The sequence below is a fragment of the Homalodisca vitripennis genome, chromosome 3 (genome assembly GCF_021130785.1).
Source record: "Homalodisca vitripennis isolate AUS2020 chromosome 3, UT_GWSS_2.1, whole genome shotgun sequence".
NCBI lineage: Eukaryota > Metazoa > Arthropoda > Insecta > Hemiptera > Cicadellidae > Homalodisca > Homalodisca vitripennis.
In genome coordinates, this window is record NC_060209.1 from 192,842,356 (window position 1) to 192,867,642 (window position 25,287).

Sequence of the window (25,287 nt, forward strand, 5' to 3'; positions counted from 1 at the left end):
TTGTTGTTGCCATTGAAAGAAACCGTATGACAATTGGCTTGATAAAGTTCCTGAAATGAACGTTAACTATTTAACACTTAGAGTGCTAATCCCATAATTTTACGGAAACGGCGAAACTTCCGAAGAATGCTAATCCCGTAGTTTTACGTGGTTGTCATTTCAATTGGCATTATATTACAATTGTCCGTATTTAAACGGGTTTTGCCTACTCTACAATGTTATTTGGGTGTTTAGTAACACAATTTCACCGCTAGAAAGCGTCAGATGTATTGTATGAGCTTAATGACAAAGCAACTTCGGCCCGCGTTGTTTACGTGGCGCTGACGTGACGTTCGTTGCAACCGGCAGTCGATGTCGCAATCATGGCTTCTCGCAGCTTGAACGACGTTGCGATCAGTGATTTATTAGATGAAGATAGTTTTATTGGTATAGATAGTATTTTTGACGATTCTGACATTGATCCTGATTTAATGGAAGAAGATTTGACACATACTTCAGGTAAGAATAAGTAAGTCTATTTATCAATATATGGGTCAACCTCGATTATTTTCATATTACAATATAATGTTCCATAGTTTTCGTGAATCAAGGAATATGACTAGAATTTCTTATAAGCAGTTATAACTTTAGGCACGCCAGACAGTCATATATTGCTTATTACCTATTATGAACAGGGGCACTGAAAATATCTAGGCTTCAAATTTGGAAACTACTCGAGTATATTATTATGTTTCTAAAAGAGCAAGCAGCGCGAAGCGCTGCGCAGCGGGCAGTGCATCGTGCCGACGCATCAAAAATTTCTTATAATTGTTATTACATATTTACAATATAATGTAATAGTAAACTATATAATCCGCCCAATACAAAATCTCCGTAAAAATTTGTAAAGGAATCTGTCTCATTCCTTTGGCCTGAATCAATTCAGTATATACAGATCTTCATATCGTTACGAAGATCACGCACGATGCTTGCCCGCTGCGCAGCGCTTCGCGCTGCTTGCTCTTTTAGAAAAAAATTAACTCGAGTAGTTCCAAATTTGAAGCCCAGATCACGTCAGTGCCCCTGATCACTAATAGGTAATGCTCCCTATAACTGCTTTCCAGCAAGAAAATAATTTTTTTTCCTATTGGAACAAATATATGAGTTGCCTGCTCCCTATAACTGCTTTCCGCAAGAAACAGTCATTTCCTTTTCTAATTGACTATTGGAACATTATATTTTTTAAAAAACCCATATATTGCTTAGAAAATTACCACTTTATCATATAAACAAGTCTAAAAGATTGTTTTCGTGAATCAAACTATAATTTGTATTATATTAAATTAACTTTATTCAACTAATATATATTCTTATGACAAAATGAAAATATATTCATATTTTAATATTATTTGTTTGAAAAACAGTGCTGACAGCTGCCGACGCATCAATATGACGGATAGTTTTTTGTCACATAAAAACATGATTTGTATATTCAAAGGACAGTTCATATTTGTAAATGGGTCATTGTAAATAATTGTATACATGTTTAGTTTAGTAAGTTAGATAAAAAAACTATCTCAAAAAATAATTTTTTTCCAAAAATATATGTTTAAAAAAAAACATTTTTTATATGTAGTTTTTTAAAAAACCACTAACAATCTCACTTAAAAAAGCTAAATTAAGGCATTCTACTTTTTTTTAAATTAAAAAATTTGTAAACCACCAAAAACGCCCAGCATTCTACAGAGTTACATGTCATTTAGGGCCAGCACTCAAAGTGTTAACAAACAACAATTATCCTCGACTGTGACAAAGCATGCCAAAAGAAATTTTCAACTTCATAACCTATCTTTTCAATTTAAAACACAAAAAAAACTGTGCTGACAAAATCATATTTTTAGATCATCAGTTTATAGTGGAGAGCCAAAAAATTAACAAATTTTAAACTGAAATTTATAACTATTCACATAATGCTAGTACTAAAACCATTTTAGACAGAATATATGTGAAAAAACTGTTCAATGCACATTTAACAAATTCCAGATTAAAGAAGCTGAAAATTGAACTTTTGTTAATGTGATTATAAAAATGTCAATAATGGACTGGAGGATAACCTGTTGGTAGCGGCGTTGTAGCAGTAGTTGGGTAGGAAGTCGTAGTTGAGTTCCCAGAAGACGTGCAGGGTGATACGGCCGTACGGAGCCAGCACATTATGGTTGGCTTCTCTGTACATAGCGTCATACTGGTCTAGAGCCAGGAACTTGCTCAGCAGCTTGTGACACAGACGGTTCACTTGCAGCAGGCCCTCCAGCTCCTGTGTACAGTCAAGCACAGTTCTTACACTACATGTGAAAATATATTGTGCTTGGTTTACAACAAAATAAACAACACTGTAAATGAATGTAGTCAATGAAGTTTGAGTTTACATAAAATTAACGTGCACTGTTATATATTACCCAACTGCACCAAGATTCGCAAATCGCTTCCAGGAAACAACACAACAGCTGTTGGTCTTCAACAGCTTTTTAATAGAAACAAAACAAAATATTCACATTATCTGGTGGAAAAAATAATTATTGATATTTAGTTCATAGTTTATAGCCGATTTTCATGTGACACTAATCAAAGAATGTAATTACAATGGGCAGTGTTGCAAGAAAAATTCATTCTTTAGCAGCCTTTTTTTAATAAAAATTTCATGATTTAAATCCTCAAATGTGGTTAAAGAAAGCTCCTTTCTGAACATAAAGCTAACAACTTAAATCACCCCAAAGGTAAAATGCTTTCAATTATCATACATCATTAATTTCCCAGTTAACAAAACTCTGTCTCATGCCATTACTCAGTGATACAGCTGGTTCATATCATACGGAATGCATAAAAAACATATAATTTCCTCAGATCACATCATATTTCATTTTAAAAGAAATCGTGGATAGTTTTACATTTTTACGCATTCCTTAGTATTCCTATCACCATAATATAAAAATAATACATGATTCCAGATTTTCTTCATAACTTGAAGAAAAAATCCACATTAAACATTATAAAGATCACACTCCGAATTACAAATTCTAAAAATAACTAAATGCATTGATGGCTCATTTTAAACTCTTTCAGTAGGACAAAATATAACTTTGTACTTGTGTTTTACATGATCTTGATTTCACCATTCTTGTGGAGTAGTCACGTCCTACCATATAAAAACTTTAAAATTTACAGTGTAGCTCGTTACAATTTTATTTCGTTACCATATATTTAATTTAGAATAAAAAGAATTTTGATGTTAAAGCAATAGGCTATCTGTGCTATTGACACAACCCTAATAATAGGTTGAAAAAAAATTGTAAGCAAATGGCTTAAAGAAAAGGCATTTTACTCTGTGAATGAATATTTGGCCTTTGATATTGTAAGGGTTCAATTTTATACCCATCTTTTGTTTTTAAATGAGAAAACGTTTATTTTAACAAGTGGATGTGTCGATTTATTTTTGTCGATAGTCGTTGTCATCATTCCATTAGAAAGAAAGAGTTGATTTGAGGTTAGGGAACCTCTCTACTTGGGGCAGTGCAGTTAGACGGAGCACCAATGTGGCCGCTGCAGCGTCCGCAGACGACTGACGAAAACACGTTTCTGCAACTGACCGACTGGGGGTCTACTTATACAGCCGACCCGTCAAGAGGAGGAGGAGAGTTCACTTGCTGACTTTGTTGCGGAAGTGTGAAATCGATTCCAGGAGACGAGCCCAGTATCGGAAAATACGCAGTCGCTATATATAATTTATTTGGTAAATCACCACAATTTGTAATCATTAAGAAAATTTTATAAGAATACGAATATTGAATTTTAAAGGATAAATATAAAAATTCATACTGATTGGTTAACCTCGAATTTTGTGGAATCTTTGAGAAAGACACTATCACGTTGTGGCCGAAATTGATAATATGCGTAGGATAGGTTAGGAGCAGTTTATAGGTTATCGCGGTTAGTGACAGTAGTGTATCTATTAAATATAGGTCCTACTACCTTTCCCAGTTTGCAAACGTATATTTTGCATCTTATAAGCCATATAGGCTTGTGATCCTATAACTAAAACTAAAAATTCGGTGCGTTGGATAGGTTAAGAGCAGCTAATAGGTTAAAGTGGTTAGTGACAGTGGCATAACTATTGTAGATAGGTTCTACTACCCTTCACTACCTTTTCTAGCTCGCATAAGGATATTTTGCATCCTATAAGCCGTATAAGCTTGTGATCCTATTCTTAGAATTAATAATGTAGTGCATAAGATAGTTTAGGCGTAGCTACATAGTCCATCCACTAGATATAGCCTATATAAACCTTCCATAGCTTACAACCATATGGTTTGCATACTGCAAGTCATGTAGGCCTAATAGCCTAAGCTTAAAGTTATTGATGGACACCAGGATAGGCTAGGAACTTAATTAGGCTATCTGGGTAGCAGCACTGTTTACAAATATATTAGTCATTGGTTTAATGAAACTCTCAATTCTCAGCCCAGTTTCTAAATGTCTGTTTTGTGCCCTGCAAACAACATAAGCTTTACTTCCTACTTTAAAAAATTATATTTTAAAGTGAATATTGGGTTGTAGGCTATAACAAACTTTTTTGCTTGTTAATATCAATAGATTTGACACTAAGAGTCTACGAGAAAAATAGTACATACAAAATACCTGTATTATAGTTGAAGTAAGTTTGCTTGGAGGAACTTAGCTGCTTCTCAGAGGAGGAATATAACTCAAGACTCCCCCTAGACATTTTGCTCTTGGTTAACCTCATACGATAACGTTAGTATTATTAGTATAGAGAAGGAATTTGTTTGGTTAAATATATTTAATATTTAATTTTGATATCTGTAAAACCAAAACATAATAACTTCAGCTTAACACCGCGCAACAACAGACACGGAAGAAAAGAGCGGGCGATAAAAGGACCGCTTGGAGTCAACGGCTGCGGAATAGAAGTTCTCGCGGACCACCGATATTAAAATCTGGTTTTGTCTCACGCACAAATAATCGCTGAATCTTCGTTACGATAGAATTTAATTCTAAACGTCATATTTTAGAACAGGGCATTGACAGTTCTAATTAACAATTATTTACGTGAAATCGCGAAATATAGAACAATAAACGGTGATGATATCGTTCCATGGAAGAGTGCGGGTACGGTCCAATAAGCGGACCCGGTTTTTTATATCGAAATTGGCAAACGATATTACTTAATCATAACCATCGATATAATCAATCGATACTGATGAATTATTTTAACTTAAATAATCTATATGAACAGCTGTAAACACTTTCAAATAATACAAGGTAATATTTTAAATTTCACGTAACATTGTGTATTAAAATGGCCGTCAATCTTAGGAAGCTTCACGAAATTGCTTTAAAAGACGATAAAATATGTTTTTTATAGCTTCAGGATGTTGGGTTAGTACCTAAGAATCCATTATATGATATTTGTGGAAAGGTAACAAATGTAACTGTCAGAGGAGCTAACATGGTCGTCTTCAGATGCAAAAAAAGAAGGTAATGGTGGACACAACTTTAGTAAAAACGTTTTCGTTCTGTTTCATTTAGTTAAAGTTATGAGTTTCCCTGATTTTGGTTATGTTCATTTATTATTTGTTATAATTAAATTCACATTTTAATTTAAACATATGATTGTTATTACTTTTATATCGATTGATAGTCTATGATTCGATATGCGAATATTAGGTATCGATGATTATATTCTTCGATATAAAAAACCGGGTCCGCTTATTGGACCCTACCCAAGAGTGCGAATAACTGAATTCGCACTGAACGACAGTCTGAGTTTTTCTGTTCACTTACATTTAACCTTGCTATTTCGATCTCTACCAGCGTACGGTGAGGGCACGGGTAAGATAAAAATTTAAGGCGATACCACAACCCTGGAATAGGACCCAGCACGACTGCAACTATCAGGGCAAACGATATAAAAAGCGATTATACCGAAACACCTCACATAAAATGGCGCCCGAACAGTTGGACTGAAAAGAATAAAAATCGAGAAACAACATACTAAGCGATACGACAGATACGACTTAAAATACACTAATTAACTGGGAATAACTAAAAATAGATCTATACATTTTAAGATTTCTGAGAACCATTCTAAACCTTCTTGGATGGAACGTATTTCGGATGTACATTAATGGAGGAGAAAGCGGTACTACAAGTGATACAAAGAAAACGGATTCGAAAACAACGAAGCCTCTCCCTACGACGTCTACTTCTACTGGCGTAATACCAAAGACCGTTTAAACAGGACACCCGATAAATCCTCAAGACTTTGGAAGCTCCAAGCGCCGACGACGGCAATATATAAACCGACTTGGATGCAAGGGTCGGCTGGGTTTATAAGCTCACCAAACCACAGGTACAATCTGAACTTAATAAATACGGAGTACCAAGTGACGGAAATAGGCAGCAGTTGCGAGCAGAGTTAGTGCGATTAGCACGAGGTGGGATTGCAAAGAGCCCTTCCCCCGCTTTTGCTCCTACGGACTATGGAAGTGGGAGACGAGCAACGGGCTACGAAACTCTCCCAAATAACCAAAACGTGCAATCGAAGACGGGAACAAAGATGGAAGTTATTAGAGAGATGCTTGGTCTGACGCCTACCGCCACGTTCAAGGAAGTCAAGCGAAACATGTCAGGGGCTGTACGACCACAGTCCTTACCCGTAGCGACAATGAACACCGCCGTACATGATTCTACGAATTTTACTCCAACTTTATTAAATTTTGGACGGGAGTTGCGGTTACCAAATGCAATCCATGGTCCTATAGAGGTACAGAATGGACAAAATGATTCCGAGTCTCATGTGACAGATACTAACCGAAAAAGATTAGAAGCTTTCACAAAACTATACAAGAAATTCCATTCGAACTTAGAAAGAGCGAGTCAATCTCAAGCAAAATATTACAACCTAAGGCGGAGAGAGGAAAATTTCCGGGTTAGGGAGTTGGTGTTGCTGAAACAACACCATCTCTCGTCGGCGATTGACTCTTTCACCTCGAAGCTAGCGGCGAAATACCACGGGCCATATAAAATAGCAGAAAAGGTCGGATCGAATATCTATAGCCTCTGTGGCCGGAAAAAGAATATGCTACGAGCTCATGTCAAAGACTTAAAAAATAAGTCGACTAAGGGAACGCGTTTAACCGGCTGAATAAGCCGGTTGTTGCAGCTCCTACTGGGTAAGTATTAGGCTGAGACTTCGCACGTTGGATAAAAGGATATATAGTTTAGTGTAAAGTAATTCCTGCATGTCTTGAACTTTCGCTTTGGGTTGCAGGTTGCATGCTAACTGCACTATCCCCTGTTATATTTGCACTTGTAGCTTTTTACTGCTTGAGCAGTTTACCTTGAAGCTTTGCACGGTAGCATAGAGCTTAGCTTGTGTGTCTGTTTGGGTGTTTCTGGTTTTTTCCACAGTTCGACAGACAAGGAAGATGGCACGTGTCGTAAGGAAGCATGTCCGTTTGCTACCAAGTGATTCCGAGCGGCTTTTTCATGGACAACTGCTTAACGGCGAGATAATATCTGCGTACCTTCGGTTCCTAGAGAGGCGAAATGCCAGGGATTGCAGCCTGCCCAACGTCCTCGCGCTGGATTCGTACTTTTTCTCAGTGCTGAGGAGATCCGGCCACGAGCGAGCGCGGGGTCACCATCACGACCAGGACTTGTTGGCTTATGAAATAATCCCGTCCCCGTACATGAGGAGTTGGCGAACGTCGGCCACTGGTGGCTTCTCGTGGTAGAGCCAAAGAAGGCCACCGTTAACGCTTATGACTCCCTAAAAGAAAGGAACCACAAATCGGCGATGGATCTTCTGCTCGACTATGTGAAGAAGGAGGAGATAAGGGCAAAGACTGAGGCCCGGTGTTGGTGCCTCTACGGTGGCCGGACTTTTCCTTCCCCGGACAACCTTGTGGATTGCGGGTTTTCCTCTGCGCGATTGCCGGAGACATCTACGGGGGACGGGAGGCAAAAGAACTTCAAGTAGATGGCCGAGAATTCCGGCGACAGATGGCGAGAGAACTTCGGGAGGATTCGGTCACCGAAATCAAGAGTAGCCAGCTGGAGTTATTTCCGGGGGAAGAACCGGATTGGTCCTTCGACGATCTGGCCGAGGATTTAGAGTAGCTAACCGACCCAACTAAGTGGTCGCTTAAGACTCCCAGCCGGGGATGAAACACCGGAGTGGATCAGTGCCTTGCAGGAGGAGGTGGACTCGGTAAACCCACCGGAAGGTGCCGCGGGGACGTCCGTGTGAACGATAACATAAAAGCTGTTCGTGAACGATACTTACAATTAGAAAGAGGTTCAGGCCCTTATTCAATTGATGAGCAAATGATCCCGTTCTTAGGTTCATGTCCAGTTCGACAAGTAGTAAAGAACAAACCTAGACCAGTTGGTTTGAAGAACTACATCATCACTTTAAGCAATAGCCTAATGCTTGATTTCGAAATCTTGCAACGAGATACTACACCTTTCCCAGATAAAAGTCTTGGCCATGGACCCGCTGTAGCCTTGCGACTTGTCAAAACCCTTCCTGAGGGTAGTTCTGTTTGTTTGGACAGATATTTTACTACACTTCCTCTTCAGGAAAAGCTCTCTGACATGAAAATCGAAGGTACTGGGAAACTGCAACCTAACAGAATCTCAAAAATTATTCTCAGTTCAGGAACATTGATCTAAGTAAGCAAAGGCAGAACTAAATGAAAAGAGGGGAATATGATGAGTACACAAGATGGCTCTAGTGATGTGGAAAGACAATAAAGCTATTATGATGGGTTCCACAACTTCAGGAGCAGAACCCCTCACTGATGTCAAGCGTTGGGACAAAAAGCAGAAAAAATATGTTGATGTTTGCTGCCCTTCAGTTGTAAAAGAAATACAACTCAAACACAGGAGGAGTTGATATCCTTGACCAAATGATGGAATACTACAGGTCATGGATCCGTACCAAAAAATGGCCATTAAAAGTTATTCTCCACTTTTTTGATCTCTCAATTGTCAACTCCTGGTTTGAGTACAAACTGGCATACCAACTACAAAAAGTTAAAAACAAAGACCAGTTGGGCTTGATGGCATTTAGGATGTCAATTGTAGAGTTCCTCAGTGTAGGACCAACAAGGAAGCGGTCTCTGGAACACGTCAAAAACGATGACCAACCTCCACTTCGGCTCGTGGAAAAATAGAGCACCTGTGGATTTACGGTTCGATGGGTACAACCACCGGCCATCAGTGGACAATTTGAAAAACCAACACATGTAACACCTAGAAGGGTGCAAATCTAGATCTAGAACGAGATGCACAAAATGCAGTGAGTATCTTTGTCAAATTAAAAATGCAGACTGTTTTGTGAAGTTTCACACTGTTGAAAAGAAACACTAAAAACTGTTTTGCCTCAAGAACATTTAAGATATTTTTATAATGTAATTAATATAAGTTTACATTGCTATTTTAACCTAATTTACTCTATGTTTTTTAAGATCTTATTATGTGAAAATAAATTTTCATAAAACTTTTACAATTGTTACAGTTTATTTTTAGGAAGCCTTAAGACCCACGTAGTCCCTTGTGACACTAGTCCCTCACCCCTTCATAAGGGGCAAGAAATTTTTAAAGATTTTTTTTATCAATTTAAACCATAAAAATGCTATTTTTTTTTTAATAAAAAAATTCAGGTGCATAATAATTCGGTGCGTAGGATAGGTTAGAAACAGGTTATAGGGTATCACGGTTAGTGACAGTAGTGTATCTATTAAATATAGGTCCTACTACCCATCACTACCTTTCCCAGTTTGCAATCATATATTTTGCATCCTAAAAGCCGCATAAGCTTGTGATCCTACTCCTAAAATTAATACTTCGGTGCGTAGGATAGGTTAAGAGCAGCTAATACGTTATAGTGGTTAGTGAGAGTAGCATACCTATTGTGGATAGGTTCTACTACCCATCACTACCTTTCCCAGTTTGCAATCATATATTTTGCATCCTAAAAGCCGTATAAGCTTGCTATCCTATTTCTAAAATTAATAGTATCAATCTATCTTAGTATCAATAGATTTGACACTAAGAGTCTACGGAGAAAAATAGTACATACAAAATACCTGTATTATAGTTGAAGTAAGATACTTGTATTGAATAACCGAAACATATTTGCTTGGAGGAACTTAGATGCTTTGCAGGGGAGGAATGTAACTCAAGACTCCTCCTAGACATTTTGCTCTCTGGTTAACCTTATACGATAAAGTTAGTATTATTAGTATAGAGAAGGAATTTGTTTGGTTAAATATATTTAATATTTAATTTTGATATCTGTAAAGCCAAAACATAACTTCAGCTTAACACAGCACAACAACAGACACAGAAGAAAAGAGCGGGCGATAAAAGGACCGGTTCGAGTCAACGGCTGCGGAATAGAAGTTCTCGCGGACCACCGATATTAAAATCTGGTTTTGTCTCACGCACAAATAGTCGCTGAATCTTCGTTACGATAGAATTTAATCCTAAACGTCATATTAAATTTTAGAACAGGGCATTGACAGTTCTAATTAACAATTATTTACGTGAAATCGCGAAATATAGAACAATAAACGGTGATGATATCGTTCCATGGAAGAGTGCGAATAACTGAATTCGCTCTGAACGACAGTCTGAGTTTTTCTGTTCACTTACGTTTAACCTTGTTTATCATCTTGATCTCTACCAGCGTACGGTGAGAGCGCGGGTAAGATAAAAATTTAAGGCAATACCACAATCCTGGAATAGGACCCAGCACGACTGCAACTATCAGGGCAGACAACATAAAAAGTGATTATACCGAAACACCTCACAATATTAGTTCCTTAAGTTTTTAACTTTATCTTGTCAAGTTTTAAGTTTTTAACTTTTTTTTATAGTTTTACGATTTTAAGTTTTAACCACCTGATTTACATATTTTAAATATTTATATTGTTACATTATTCTTTGGGTTTTAATTGTATAATGTTCTTTGTGTTTCTTGTTTAATTTGTGTTTCTGATTTTTTATTTACCATACAAAGATCTCATTATTACTTAAATAATTTCCTAATGACCACTTTGTATTTATACAAGGTAGTAGTTTTGTAAGTACTTATGTCTTTTGCAACGTTCCTGTTAGTTTAAAAATAGGTCTCTAGTTCTACAATTATTATTTTTTACTTATTACGGCCCAATAGTTGAAGTCTACTGTAACTTGCTATGTTGCTTAATGACTAATAAAGACAACTTGAATCTTAATAATATGTATACTAACCACAACCCCGGTGATGTCTCCGGCTTCAAACTTGCTGATGGCCAGGTCCAGGGACTTCTGCATGTCAGCGTTGATGCGTTGAGTGATAAGCTTGTTGAGGTCTATGGAACGACCCAGCAGCTGCACATGTCTCTGCTTCAGCAGGGTTTCGTAGCGGTTGGCGCGAGGGTACGGCAGCATGTAGGTTCCCATGGCCAGACACTCGACACGGAACCTCTTGTCCAGTAACATACTGTCCCATACAAAATGCTGCCTCAATATTTATCTTAGATTATTTATTGCAAAAAAATACAATCTTAAATTGACTAACAACACAACTAAATGTTGAGTTTAAGGGACTTCTACAATTTGCAACAGTGCTGTTGGTTGGTCTTTACAGCTGGAGCTATGATTGCTACCAACAACTACAAAACTCAAATGTTTAAGTATTTTTGTGGCTAAAGACATGACTGAATTAAGTTTAAAACTGATTTTATAAACAAATTGTCCAAAAGAAACCATAAGTCTTGTAATTATTTTCAAAAATTACTGTCACTATAAATTAAATGTTTTAGTATAGAGATTTACAATATACAAATTTCCTACCATAATAATGTTAACATTTTTATTAATTGATGAATTTACCCCTTTGAATGCTGAAGCGTCGCCAGCAGCACTCAAAGGGTTAACCAGCTGTTTGAAATTACGGAATGTTAAGTAATCTCTCAAAAGGCAAATGGAGAGTGTGAGAGAATAAGCAGGTTTCACTAAGTTATGCAGTAAGACTGTATTTGAATAGAGACCAAGTTAACCTTATTAGTTGAATTGCAATGAGGGAGTCAATTAATATTTACTAAAATCCACTAAATAGCTAATTAGTTTCAAGATGAAAATATAAAGTACCAGTAATTTTACACTATACCGAAAACTGAGATATAAAGTTTTGTACCAAACAGAACCGTATTTGCTATTCTGCAGATACGCACTGTGTGGTAACTTAGCGTACCTGGAGGCCAGTTGCTTGTAGTGGGCGAAGATCTGCTCGCTCAGCTTGTAGACAAACTGATCAAAGCAGAGGTTGACCTCAGCCTCCACCTCGTCGTAGAGGAACTGTTTGCGGAACACGGTCAGAGCGTAGTGGGCACTGTCATTGTACAGGTCCAGTGGGTACAACACATACCTGCAATACAATTTAGTTTTAAACTGCGGATAAAAGTAAGTTTCCTTTCACAAACACAGTTCAATCAGTAATCCAAAAGTTCATGTAGAGACAGAAATAGGAGGAAAGAACGCAGTTAGTACTATTTATGTACTCAAACTAACTTTCGCAGAGGAATGTCTTCAAGTTCATTTATTTATTTAAAATGAATTACAACGGAATACAATTGAAAAAGGTAAAAACAAAAAGGAATGTTTAGGGTATTTAGCGCCAATGTTGTTGAGCATTTACAAATATTTGTTTCCACAACGTTTCCAGGAATTTTCAGGATGTCATCAACGACACATGTAGAACATTTATCATACTCGCACTTTACAAAGAGTACAAAACAAACGATTTCCGATGTTCTGATGCCATTAGTGAGTAAAAAACACTGCTTACACCTATCATCAATCGTGTAAACTTTGTACATCTCTTCTGTAATAGTAGTTCATGGTTCAGTAAAATATTCCTCCAGATCATCTGTGTGCAAGTAGCTGTATATATACTCACTCCATCATAGATGGCTCCTTGGTGCGGAGGATGTGGTCTGTTAGGATCCAGGGCATCGACATCTCGATGGGGAACTGCCAACAAAACAATTACCATCAGTCTAACCGTAGCCAGCTACAACACTACACAAGCTAAAACGTTACAATTTCTTAGTTTCACCTAGTTATATAACTTTGAATTTTGGAAATCAGTCTCTTAACACTACCAAAATCTACAACTACTATCCAGCGTAAATGAGGATTCCGGATAGCTGATTGTTTGGTTTTATGTTTGGAACTAAGGTAACACATATTTTTACAATTACAGTTTGACTTTTCAGTCCTGTTTTCATATTAATTCTGTAATATATTTGTTTTTTTATGGAATAACAGTCTTATGGTCTAAAAGATCCTAGGATAACAATAATATTTATAAATAGTGCAAAAATATAATGTGAACTTCTCCTCTGCTTGATATGCAGAATTGCGTTTCACTTTTTCTACAATACCAATGAATGTGAACTCTAGGTACGGATGTCGTTTGGGTACGCGCTTGGTTTCAATTTTATTTTTACACTAAATTAAATTTGATTTAAATGGCTATAAATAGTAAAAAGTTAATAAAAATGGTTACAACCTAGAAACAAAAGATTAATTTTTAGGTTAAACTTATCATAAGCTTGCCAGATTTTCTACCTATGACAATATTAGCCTCACACACCAAATGCTATGAAAAGTAGACCATCTATTTTAAAGTTTTAATTGCATTTGACCTAAATGTAGGATTCATTCTTTTATATACTTTTTACATGTTTTGAAATATGAAGTTTTTGACATTTTATTAAGTATCTAATACATTATAAATTGAGGACATTATATGAAAATCGTTGGATTAAAATTGAAAAAAATGTATTAAAAAACAAATTTTTGGGTAAATAATGATTTTGAATACACTTTTTAAATTTTGTTTAAATCGGTCTATATGGTCATGTCAAGAGCATAAAATCACACAACATACGCATGGACAGATATTAGCACAACTACTACTTTTATACCATGTCCGAAAACCGGACACAGATTCTTTATACCACTTCAACACAACATTCTACTCTAATAATATATATAAAAAATAGATAATAGGTATTAAAATAGGAAATTACAAAGCCCATCAAACATTATTTATTCTACTCTGGATTGGGCCAAAATTGATTAAAAGCAAGCCCATAAAGCATTATGTGAAGTAATGTCAAAGCCGGTGATAAAATGAGAGCCATCTCATTCAAAGCCCCAGCAACAACCCCAAAAGCACCATAATGTACGATTAGATAACACAAAACACAATAAAAAAAATCAACACCACCACACCCTATGGTAAACAAAACAACAGAAATAAATTATTAAATTACTGAGAAATGTCATGCAACGGGGAAAGGGACTACCACTAAACCACTGGACGAACTACGGGCACTGATGTCCTTCGTCAGGTTAGTTCGGCCCACACACCAACATGCTACATTACAGTGACTGTCACTACCTGTATCCTCTTCTCCATGGTGATGAGGTCACTGCACTCCTCGTTGTGCTGATGGCGCACTGTGCATTTCTACCAACACACGCACACACAGTCATTTATACACACAATGTCATCATTTAAACAGGCCTAAGTGAACCTCTCCGGAACAAACCGCAAATTTAAACACCACTAAGAAGTCACTAATTAAGTTTTTTGTTTGCTAAAACCCACCCCCTGTTCCAAGTTTATATATATATATATATATATTTATAGGCTATATAACGTAGTTTGTAGAAACTATATCTGTCCCAAAAGTGTGCCCAAACAATTTCAAACTTGGTTCAAAAACTGATCTTATACATATCTCATTCAATATCTAAGTTTTTTGGTCAGCTCGGTATGCCATTTTGTTTTCAAATGGTGGCTGTCCAAACTTAAAAAAATCATAATTATATTACTTATAGATATAGAACATGCTTATAACATTTCCTAAACTCCTTGTATTAAAATTTTTTTTTATGTATCTCGGGCGATTTTAAATATATTAATTACATATATATCCCATAAGAATTTTTCAACCACTAAGAATTGGTAAGAAGAATGCTGAAACAAGGTAAAACTTGGTCCAATACAATTGGTCCTATAACTATTTCGACAAAGTACATTTGCCAACTGGGTACGCCATGTCATTCCACTATGCAAAAATTTCAAATTAAAAAATTCACAACTCCGTTACTTATGGACCTAAACACTGAAAACGATGTCTTGGAATCCATGCATGTAAGATTCCAAAAATTTTTGCTACAATTTATTTATTTTTATTCCACACGGTTTTCAAAGTACTGATTACATGTAAATCTCTTGAGAAATAAATTAATAATTAATATTTCAGCTGTCACAAAATCTACGTACTTCTTCTGACTGAGCCGGAAGTACTATTTAATGTAGTTAAAACTCTCTTATGCTTCTTTAAACGACAACAAAATTTTATCTTCTCTACCAATCTGTAGAAGAAATTTGTAAATGGTATCAATTACATTTGGTACAGACGGTTTAGTAATAAATTCCAAATATGAAGAAGAAACTAATGCACCTGTAATAATTAGTTAATTTTTCATAATAATTATAATTACTGAAATGAACACATATAACCCTTTAAGTGTCAAGACCAACTGTAAAGTTAAGGTGCAAGTTACATTACATACACATAAGGGATTGGTAAGGGGAACTGATTACTTCTGAAAAACGCCATTTCAAAAATAGGTCATGACGTACATAACTCTCATGTTTCAAAGCAGCATATGACACTCAAACCACAAAACACAACATGAAAACCCCACATGAATGCTGATGATCACAAAATGGAACAAACTGACAAATACACACATAATGAATTGCCAACACATATTGCGTTATTGCATTCACACAATAAAAATACGTGTTGAGATAATTTTCAGTTAATTCCATATAAAATATGTAAATGTGGTTTAACATGTTAACATACGCCAATGTAACAAATTGTGTTAATTATATACATTATTTAAAAAGAGCCATTAACAAATAAGCTTCACCTGCCCAACATGGTCAGTAAGCACATCGTCCAGGAATCTAGTTTTTAAGTTGTAACAGCTTTGTAGTTAAAACAATGCAATGATCTGTAATTACGAAAACAGTAAACAATTCTATTTAATAAAGCTTAAACCGGAATGTCCTTAGGCCACACACACAAAAGCCCTCAACCAAATTTGTGCAAAATTTCCATCTTGCTATTTCATACAATCTAGCTACATTTAATCTGTATGTTTGTGAACTATGTTAACTAGCTAAACTAGATTGATGAAAATTAAGCTGTTAACTTGAATAGAAATGTGCTTCTAGATATTCCTACAGGCAGATGGGAGAGATTTCCCATTCCTGCACTTAATCCAAGTTATTATAGAAGGTGCAGAAGCCCAGAAATTTCAAACGGGCTTTAATCAATAACACATGAAAAAATTGTTTGACATGTCTTTTTAAAACCATTTTCAACAAGTTCAATCTTAAAATATATGAACTATGTTTCATATACTATTTGTGTTTTTAACAGAGTTACTTTGGTTTTTATATAGACGTCTTATAACATGTATTATAACACTCAAAACTCAATGATCCATTTCTCCTTCTATTGCCATGCACTGAAGCCTCGATGAACCATCTTTTGACCAAGTCTTAGCAAAGAATAACCGGGACTAAGAAGATTGTCTAGTATTTTATTCATGACTTACATTCAATCTTAACATAATCGCGTATACATAAAGAATAAGAATATTTATTTTCTCTTACACACAAAAATAATTTTTAAACTAACAGATGGAAACATGATATATAAAACTTATTGATACAAAAATAATCATTAATGAAAGAAAATTAAAATAAAATATATTACTCTATAAGTGAGTATAAAGAAATTAAAATAAAATAATACTCAGTACTATAAGTGAGTATAATTTAAAAAAAAAAATATTACCTTTTTCAAATAAAATACTGGACATTTAAATACAATTTTCTTATTAACTGGTGAGAAAATTTAAGACCTCAGAAGGCTGTCTGTTTAGATGTTCCATTTTTAACACTAAATATTACATTACTGAAATTGGCCACGCTCATACATCAGCTAAAAGAATATAGTGTAACAAGAATGAAACGAATAACAACGTTTACGCTATATTTAAAAACGTAAACTCAATATTTTTAGTTTTTTATTTTTAGTTTTTTTTTCAAAGATTCTTATTGCTAGATTGAATTAGGTGGAATTACCCAAGGACCAAAACAAAATTGAACTGAAGAATTTGTAGTCAACCCAACGTAGCTATGTAGCTTTTACATAGTAACAGTGAACATGACAATTGAAGCATATTGTAAACATAATGTTGTTGATAAAGGAAGGTTGGGAATATGCCACAAAGCCACAATGACGGCAGTAACACTGATGACAAGTTTAATAGGTTGGAATTAACCAATGAGTTCAGTGCACTGATGACTCTCTTCCACTACGAGTACATCCAGGAGCACTTGGATGATAATTGTTGCAGTGAGAGAATGCTTACCTGGATTCGTCGGCCCATAGTCATCTCCAAGTAGAACTCCCGGTACCAGAGCTGGGACAGGTCACAGCACTCCTGGAGAGATTCTGGAAATTACAAGTAATTAGTTTACGTACTAGTAATCAGTCAGTCAAAATGGCTTTCGTTTTGTAGTTGTAGCACGAGTTGGCTTATTGAGTAAAAAGGTAATAAGTGTTTATGTTTTATATCTCAGTGTAAAATAAGTGTAAGACAAAAATTATACATCAAAACATTATAGGAAATTTCAGAATTTGTTAACAAACACAATCTAAAGGAAAAAAAACATCAACTGATGAAGTGGTTTAAGGGCAAAATTAAACTATTGACAAAAATAATAACACAAGGCAGATCCTGAAAGTAAATATCAATTCACTGTAATGCCACCGCAGCTCTATTCTCTTCACACATGCTTTAAAGCCTCGTATGGCAGCGTTCGAGGTTCGATTACAACTCTGACACCATGATGATTGATTACACTTAAGGTTTGTTTGCCATTTGAAATGACTGATGATTCCACTGACTGAGGTTCAGTCTGCTATTCAGTTTTGAATAAAAGAATAACGATGGACAAATCCAGAATTTTTGAATCTCAAATCCAATTTTGAATTCTAATAGTTTTTTTAACCTAAAAATGAATTTTAAAATATCATTTCCAATCCAATTTCTGTCATTCTTCAATCTTTGAAAACTGCCTGATAATATAAAAAATAATCCAAGAGTCCATTCCAAAAAAACAACTTCTGTAAAGGATTTGCAGATGTTAAGAGAAATATCTATATTTTAAGAACTAAGTTATATCCTCTACCTTTTACTCTAATATGATAGATTATATAATGGGATTTCAGAATATATATATACCTTTAATCTCTAATAAATACGGTCATATATTTATCAATCATTAAATTTATTTTAAAATTGTTGAGACATTTTTAAAGCACCCCTAGTCATGATAAAAAATATTACAATATAAACACAATACATTTTGTAAAGAAACATTTATAGAACTACAACTCTCTCTGACTAATGTAGAGATAATGGATGAAAAGATTAAAGAGAATGGACGATTCACAATGGCAATGCTTCTAGATGGATTTTCTTTCAAGTTAGAAGAACTGTTTTGCATAAATGTATAACTGACTGATTAGGTTATCTCAAGTTATCTTCACTGGCAGGATGTTTCTTTACAGAAGTTTTAGATAATCTGGTCATCCATTATGATCAGTGTTTCAACCACAGTGATAACTATATTGAAAAATAGTTCAATGTACAATCTTTCATGTGAAAAATAAAATTATCTCAAAAAAAGTTTTTTAAACTTTTTTGGACATGCTTTTTAATCAATTATCCACCATTAAGTGTATTCAACCACAATTGTATTGTGAATTGTAAATTAATTTGTAACTAATATAAACACAAAGAATGTAAACATGATGGAAATACTTTTTTTAAAGTTACTCATTCATCTACAGTTTATTAAAAACTGTTATCATATTTTAATGATTAAGAGTGTTTTTTTTTTTTTATTTATTTTTTTACTTATACTCAACCCCACTTAGCCACTTGTGTATTAGTTTGTTTTATTGTTACTGTTCCATAATAGTAATAGTTGTGTTTTCTTTTTTTAATTAAATGTATTGGGTTCATTAAACTAGAACTAGAATACTGAGAGAAAAATTCATTATTTGATATTTTTCAAGATTTTTAGTTGATTTGCAATAAACTTTTAAACTAATAATATACTACAATATTTATACTTATAAAAAGATTTTTAGAAGTTCTTACTAGATTAAAACTCACAAACTAACACTTCACAAAGTAACATCAAAGTTGCAACAAAATGACACGTGTGAAAATGTGAAATTGTTACAGTATTTACATGAGCTATATAGTTTCAGATGAGTGACATGTTTCATTAGTCAAAATATTTAATTTCGTTAATAAAAAAAATCTTTTAAAACATGTAATTGTCTTAGTCATATTTAATTTAAAAAATACAATATTAAAATAATATAACCATGTCACTCACTGAAATTATAACACATGAACATATTGTAAAAATTTCACACTTTTAACTCCAGCTGTTTGTATTTGGACCTGATTACAAATGGCATAAAACATCTGTAAACAATTTCACTGGAGTAGTAAAAATAAATTTAAAAACTTTACACAAAGAAAAAAAATTGTTCCACTTATTCTGTAGTCACGGAAGTTATCTTTAAATAAAAAAAAGTAACTTTAAAGTAAATCTAAAACAAAAAAATTTTCCAATCCCAAAATTGATTAATACTTATTAATACAAAATAAATACTATTTATAACCGTGGATAAAAGTCTGACACCAAAATTATGTGACCACTATTCAGTGTTGTGTGGCACTTTTAAGCCAATTTTCCATCCAACACTCACCTCCAAACTTAAGCAGATAGCTCCAGTAGAAGGAGGTCTTGTGGAACTGATCTATCTGCATGAGGTATTGTCCGTCTATGTCCTTACGCAGCGTACGCTTGCCCCCGGACTTGTCAGCTATCAAGGACTCCAGCATGGTCCTCACCATGTACAGCTGGGTGGACGATGGCCCTGGGACATACATGAGAAGATAGGTTGGAGGAACAGCCTTTACGACAAAAGTAACAATAATAACGACTTTTTGTGTATTAAGCGTAACCAACAAATGTTAAGTGAGTAAATTGATATTTTTATCTTTTTTGTATTGTCTCCAACAAGAATATAAACAAAGGCACCAAAGGATATAAACAGGAGAGGAAAGAAAATTACACAGAAACCATAAAAGAAAATTTTTGATGTTGATGAGAACACAAGTTGTAGTATTGCTAGTTTTAACAACTATAAAGATGATACAAGGTGCATTTAACCGTTCCCACGCCATAGACGGATATATTAGAATGACAGACTTCAACCAAAATGCCAAATACAGTTATATATCCAATATTATAGATTATGCCTTTTGGAGAGTTTTTTAGTTCACAAAAGGCCTTCAAAATGCCTGGTGCAAGCTCTGTGCTTATTGCGGTTGCCAAGGAAATATTTATAAACGACCTTTACTCTGTGGCAGGGGGAGGGGAGTGCCCTTTGTCTAACTCCAACTGCCGGCTCATCAGTTCTGCGTCTTCTACAGAGCCATAACCAAACATATCCGTGGCATGTATTACTGTGTTCTCAGTTGTTGCCTTTTGGTAGTGTTGTGATTAGTTTTAAATATTTATCTTGATTTATAATAAAATGTAATTAAACTTTTCAATTTAGTTTACATTTTACAATGAAATTGAAATTTATATGAAATAAACAGTTATGTAAACAATTCTCTTTTATTTTTATCAATAAATACACTAATTTCAAGTAAAATGACCTGTTTCTTTTGTGTTTACCTTTTATAATTTAGTTATATTAAAAGTTAGCTTTGAACTTAAAGAAACCAAATATGTTTACTTGTCTTGGCGTTATAGGAAAGTTAACCCTTTTAGTGCTAAGGGGTCTGGCGCATTGCCATACCCAAGAGTGCTATGCATTTTTAGTGCATATATGCAGAGTTTTAGTAAATTCCTTACTATTTCCTTATTTGAGGTCATATCTTATTACATTTTTTTTGTACTGAAGATAATTAAACAATAAACCGAAATAAATACAAAAACATACATTTGTACATATTTGGATTGTTATACATAAATTTTTCTTTGTAATATAAATGTTTTTTATAATTTCTTTTCACTTTGGCATACAATTTTAGTATGTAAACAATTTTATATTATTTTTCTGAGGCTACCATCAGAAAGAGCAACTAAAACTAAACAAATTACATATATTTGATTTTATTTTGACACAACAAATAAGAAGTGTGGATTAAAAATATAATAAGTTGTCCGCACCAAATTTTGCCCTACATATAGGCCTAATGTTTTGAAATGCTCAAGAACAAAAGTAATACACTTATATCCATTATTAGCATTATGCTGTACTTGGAGAGTTTATTATTAGTTTATAAAAGAAATTCAAACACAGTCAACACTCTGTGCTTATTTACCTAAATAATTGTTTTATTCAGTAATAAAACCTATAAAAATGGCAGGGGGAGGGGAGTGCCATATATTCTTAACTCCGACATCTGCTCGTCAGTGCATCTCCTACACGAAAAACACAAATGAAACATATCTCTGTAGCAATGATTACTGTGTTCTCGGTTGTCACAAGTCTACTACATATCTTGTTATTATTCTTCAATTTTGTGGTACTGTTGTTATAAAATAAGATAAAACAGAGTACAAATGTAATTGCACAGCGTCAGTTTACTTAACATAAACATCCGAACTGACCTTTAAATTTATTTCAAATAAACAGTTATGTAAACAGTTATCGTTTATTTATATCAATACAAATATCGTTAATTTTAAGTAAAATGGCCCTGTTTCATGAACTGTTTTTTGCATTTACCTTTTAGTAATTTGCATATAATGAACCAATATAGTTTTGAACTTAAAGAAACGCTGCGTCTACGTCGTAGACGCTATAGCACTAAAAGGGTTAATGGATTTATTAATGGCGTGTGAAGGGTTAAGATCAACAAACTTAAAAACTTCATCAAGGCATTCAGAAGAGATTTAACCAAATAAACTTGATTTCATAACAAAAAGTATTAAAAGAGAATACGTTGACGATCATGAATTGTATTTAGTATGAGTGACTAACCAACATTCCTCCGTGGCACCTTGATGCCAAAGCCTTGGTCTGGATCCTTCTTGCCCCTGAGGGCTGGGTCTGCTTGAGGCTCTACCCCTCGCTGCCAGTCAGCACAGGTTTCCCTCACAGACATGATGATACTGTAACAAACGTTTATCATTTGCATCTATAGAGCTGGTAATACAATAAATGATTGAAATTTATAAAAATACACACAACAATAAGGATAAAATACAGTCTAAAGAAGGTGTTCAAAAATTTGAAGTCTCGTCAAATTTTAAGTATTCTTCAAGCAATAACACCTTTCGAGTTTTTTTATATGACCATGGACCAAATTACGATCACGAGATCAACCAAATACGATCCAGACTTGCCTGAATATATATTTATCTGAACCTTTTAGCTCATGTATGTTGGTAAGATGTCGAGCATGGTCATAGAGTATTTTAGCTTAACAATTGGAGGCAACAAACAGTTGTAGGTTGAAGCAGCTGAGTCTGGGAGGGTGCTCCGAGCAATTTTCTAAGGCCCAATTTTTTGAAATTGTGTAACTTAGAAATTGTAACAATAACAATGTAGGGGTGTTTTTTATAATATTTAAATTCTGTCACTAATTGGTTTCCCCCAAAATTTCATCCTTATTTTATAAGTATTTAGTTTTCTTGCTGTCCAGGATGAAATTTTGTCCCCAAATTTCTAAAGAGCTTATTCGTTAGACCTAAGGTTGATCTGGTATACATTCCTAAAAAGCACATCCTGATGAATCAGACAAAGAGATTTGTTTGTACATTAGTATTTATTTGTGGATGTGGTCTCTTGAAGAGTTTTATTTGTAGTAAGAGAAGAGACAACTAAACAAAGCTATATTCAATTCTTCAATCAGCACCTTAATTTTAATACTAAAGAATAAAAATCAAAAATTACATAAAAGTTACCCTAAAATAGCAATATTTGCTCTGAAAAAATTGCAATTTGATATCTCGCAAAATGCACACCAAAAATCATAAAATTTAAGTAAATAAATTGACTCAAATTAAGTTTAACCACTAATTGTGTAATTATAGTACCAAAAATACATACTTGACATAAATTAAATAATTTTTATTGCTGTGAGACATAATTAACGGTTACAATATTCATTAAAGACAAGACACAACGTACAAGAAATATACAAAATTACTAATTAAATATAACTAAATTTTAAAACAAGTTTGTTATAAAATATTACTAAAAAAATGGGAAAAAAAATTTATTTTGTTCCAGAACTTTCCAACTGAGTGGAAACATTCTAGAACAAGATGACCTTCTGTTGCTTTTTACTCTGTGGGAAAAGCATTTGTCTACAATGACAAATATATTAACATAACAACAGATTTTCAGTTTTGGGGTTATGAATGCCATTCTCATCTAGTATTATATAATGTAATATATAATCTAGTATTACCTTCGGATGAGATCCTTCTTGTTCTTGATGGCCTTTCGCAGAGGATCGCGCAGTGCGAGCTGCACAAAGTCCTGCAGCTCTGCGTAGATGTTGCGTCTGATGGCATCTGTGAACACTGTCTCCATGCGAGCCATCAATACTTGCAGACCTTTGATCATGGCTATTACCTCGATCAAAGGCAAACTTCTCCTCTTCCGTATAGTTGTATCTGGTGGCCTGCAAAACATAATGATCCCTAGTCAGATCAAACTGTCCCATTTACATTCATTTTTTTAATATCGAAAATAAAAGAGGATAGATAGATTGCTCTAGAGATACTGGAAATTCTATGGTAGTCATTATTGACAAACACAAATTCTAAGAAAACAAACAATGCAACACTCTCCAAAAACCACATTATTTGAATATTCTTCCATGGACAACTTTAAATATTATTTAAATTAGTCTTGTAGTCTACTTGTCTTCACTAATCACTGTATTGGTCGAAGAGAATTTTGATGACAAAATGCTGAAAAGGACTTATTAATTTAGTCTCGACGGCTTTAAAAATTGTGGAAGAGGGAATAAATATAGGGTTTTTTATTCATTCTTAATTCTTATAGTATGTTGATTAAAATTAAGAATACGATGATGATGTGCATGAATACAAGATTAATTACAAAATGTAACTAACAATCAAATTGACTAAACATTAACAAGGAATCATTTAAAAGTGGTTCATATTATTATATTTCTAAATAATTGGAAATGATATTTATTATAAATGAAAGATGAATGATTTATGGGCTACAGTATAATGAGTGGCCACCAGCACAATCAGATGATGATTATCAATTTTAAATATCGATACTAACAAATACAACATTTGATCTATAGATAATCATAAATTAATCATTGCCAGTTTTCTTTATTTAGACTAGTGACGTCATTACCAGCTGTTGTTATTTAAGCACTGTCCAGTTTGTAGTGAGGAGATGGAAACTAGAATTAGATTTAACCCTCCATCAGGCGCTAAATGGAGTTTTCCTCCGTGTATGTTTTATTATTAAAAATAGTACTACTTTTCTGATGTCGGCAGTTCGTTTCAAACCGCAAAAGGGTACTTACGAGGCATCTTTCGGGGAAACGAAACAATAGTTTTATTTATCAAAATGTTGTTCAGTATGAGGTCTACTTCCGTGCGTGACTACGATTCACTCCGTGAGCGCCCGATGGTTGAAGAGAATTTGTAAGTGCTTGGACAAAATGCTGAAATGGAGCGCCTTATTGTGTTTAGTTTTTATGTTTTAATAATCCGTGTGGAAGAGGGAAATAAATAAATAGGGTTTCTCATTCTTAGTTATACCATATATTTTATTTAAAATTTTTTGAAATGGAGAATGAAGATGATGAGATGTGCAGTGAATACCAGATTAGGGAACATTTTAAACAAAATGAACTAACAATAAAATTTTTTGAAACATGTAACAAGGAATCATTTAAAAGTGGTTCATATTATTATATTTCAAATAATAATTGACATTACAATTGTATAATATCTCAAGAATTGAA

The 25,287-nt window shown here is 34.2% G+C and overlaps 1 protein-coding gene across 1 annotated transcript in view; it reads right to left on the minus strand.

Moving 5' to 3' along the window:
• Positions 1-25,287, minus strand: part of LOC124357939 (cytoplasmic FMR1-interacting protein) — a 62,049-nt gene that overhangs the window by 17,182 nt on the left and 19,580 nt on the right. The window contains 10 exon segments of the mRNA XM_046810065.1: positions 2,094-2,293; positions 11,317-11,548; positions 12,302-12,475; positions 13,007-13,080; positions 14,519-14,587; positions 17,584-17,666; positions 20,007-20,177; positions 22,302-22,432; positions 23,737-23,912; positions 23,914-23,952. Of these exon segments, the coding sequence (XP_046666021.1) occupies positions 2,094-2,293; positions 11,317-11,548; positions 12,302-12,475; positions 13,007-13,080; positions 14,519-14,587; positions 17,584-17,666; positions 20,007-20,177; positions 22,302-22,432; positions 23,737-23,912; positions 23,914-23,952 (1,349 nt within the window).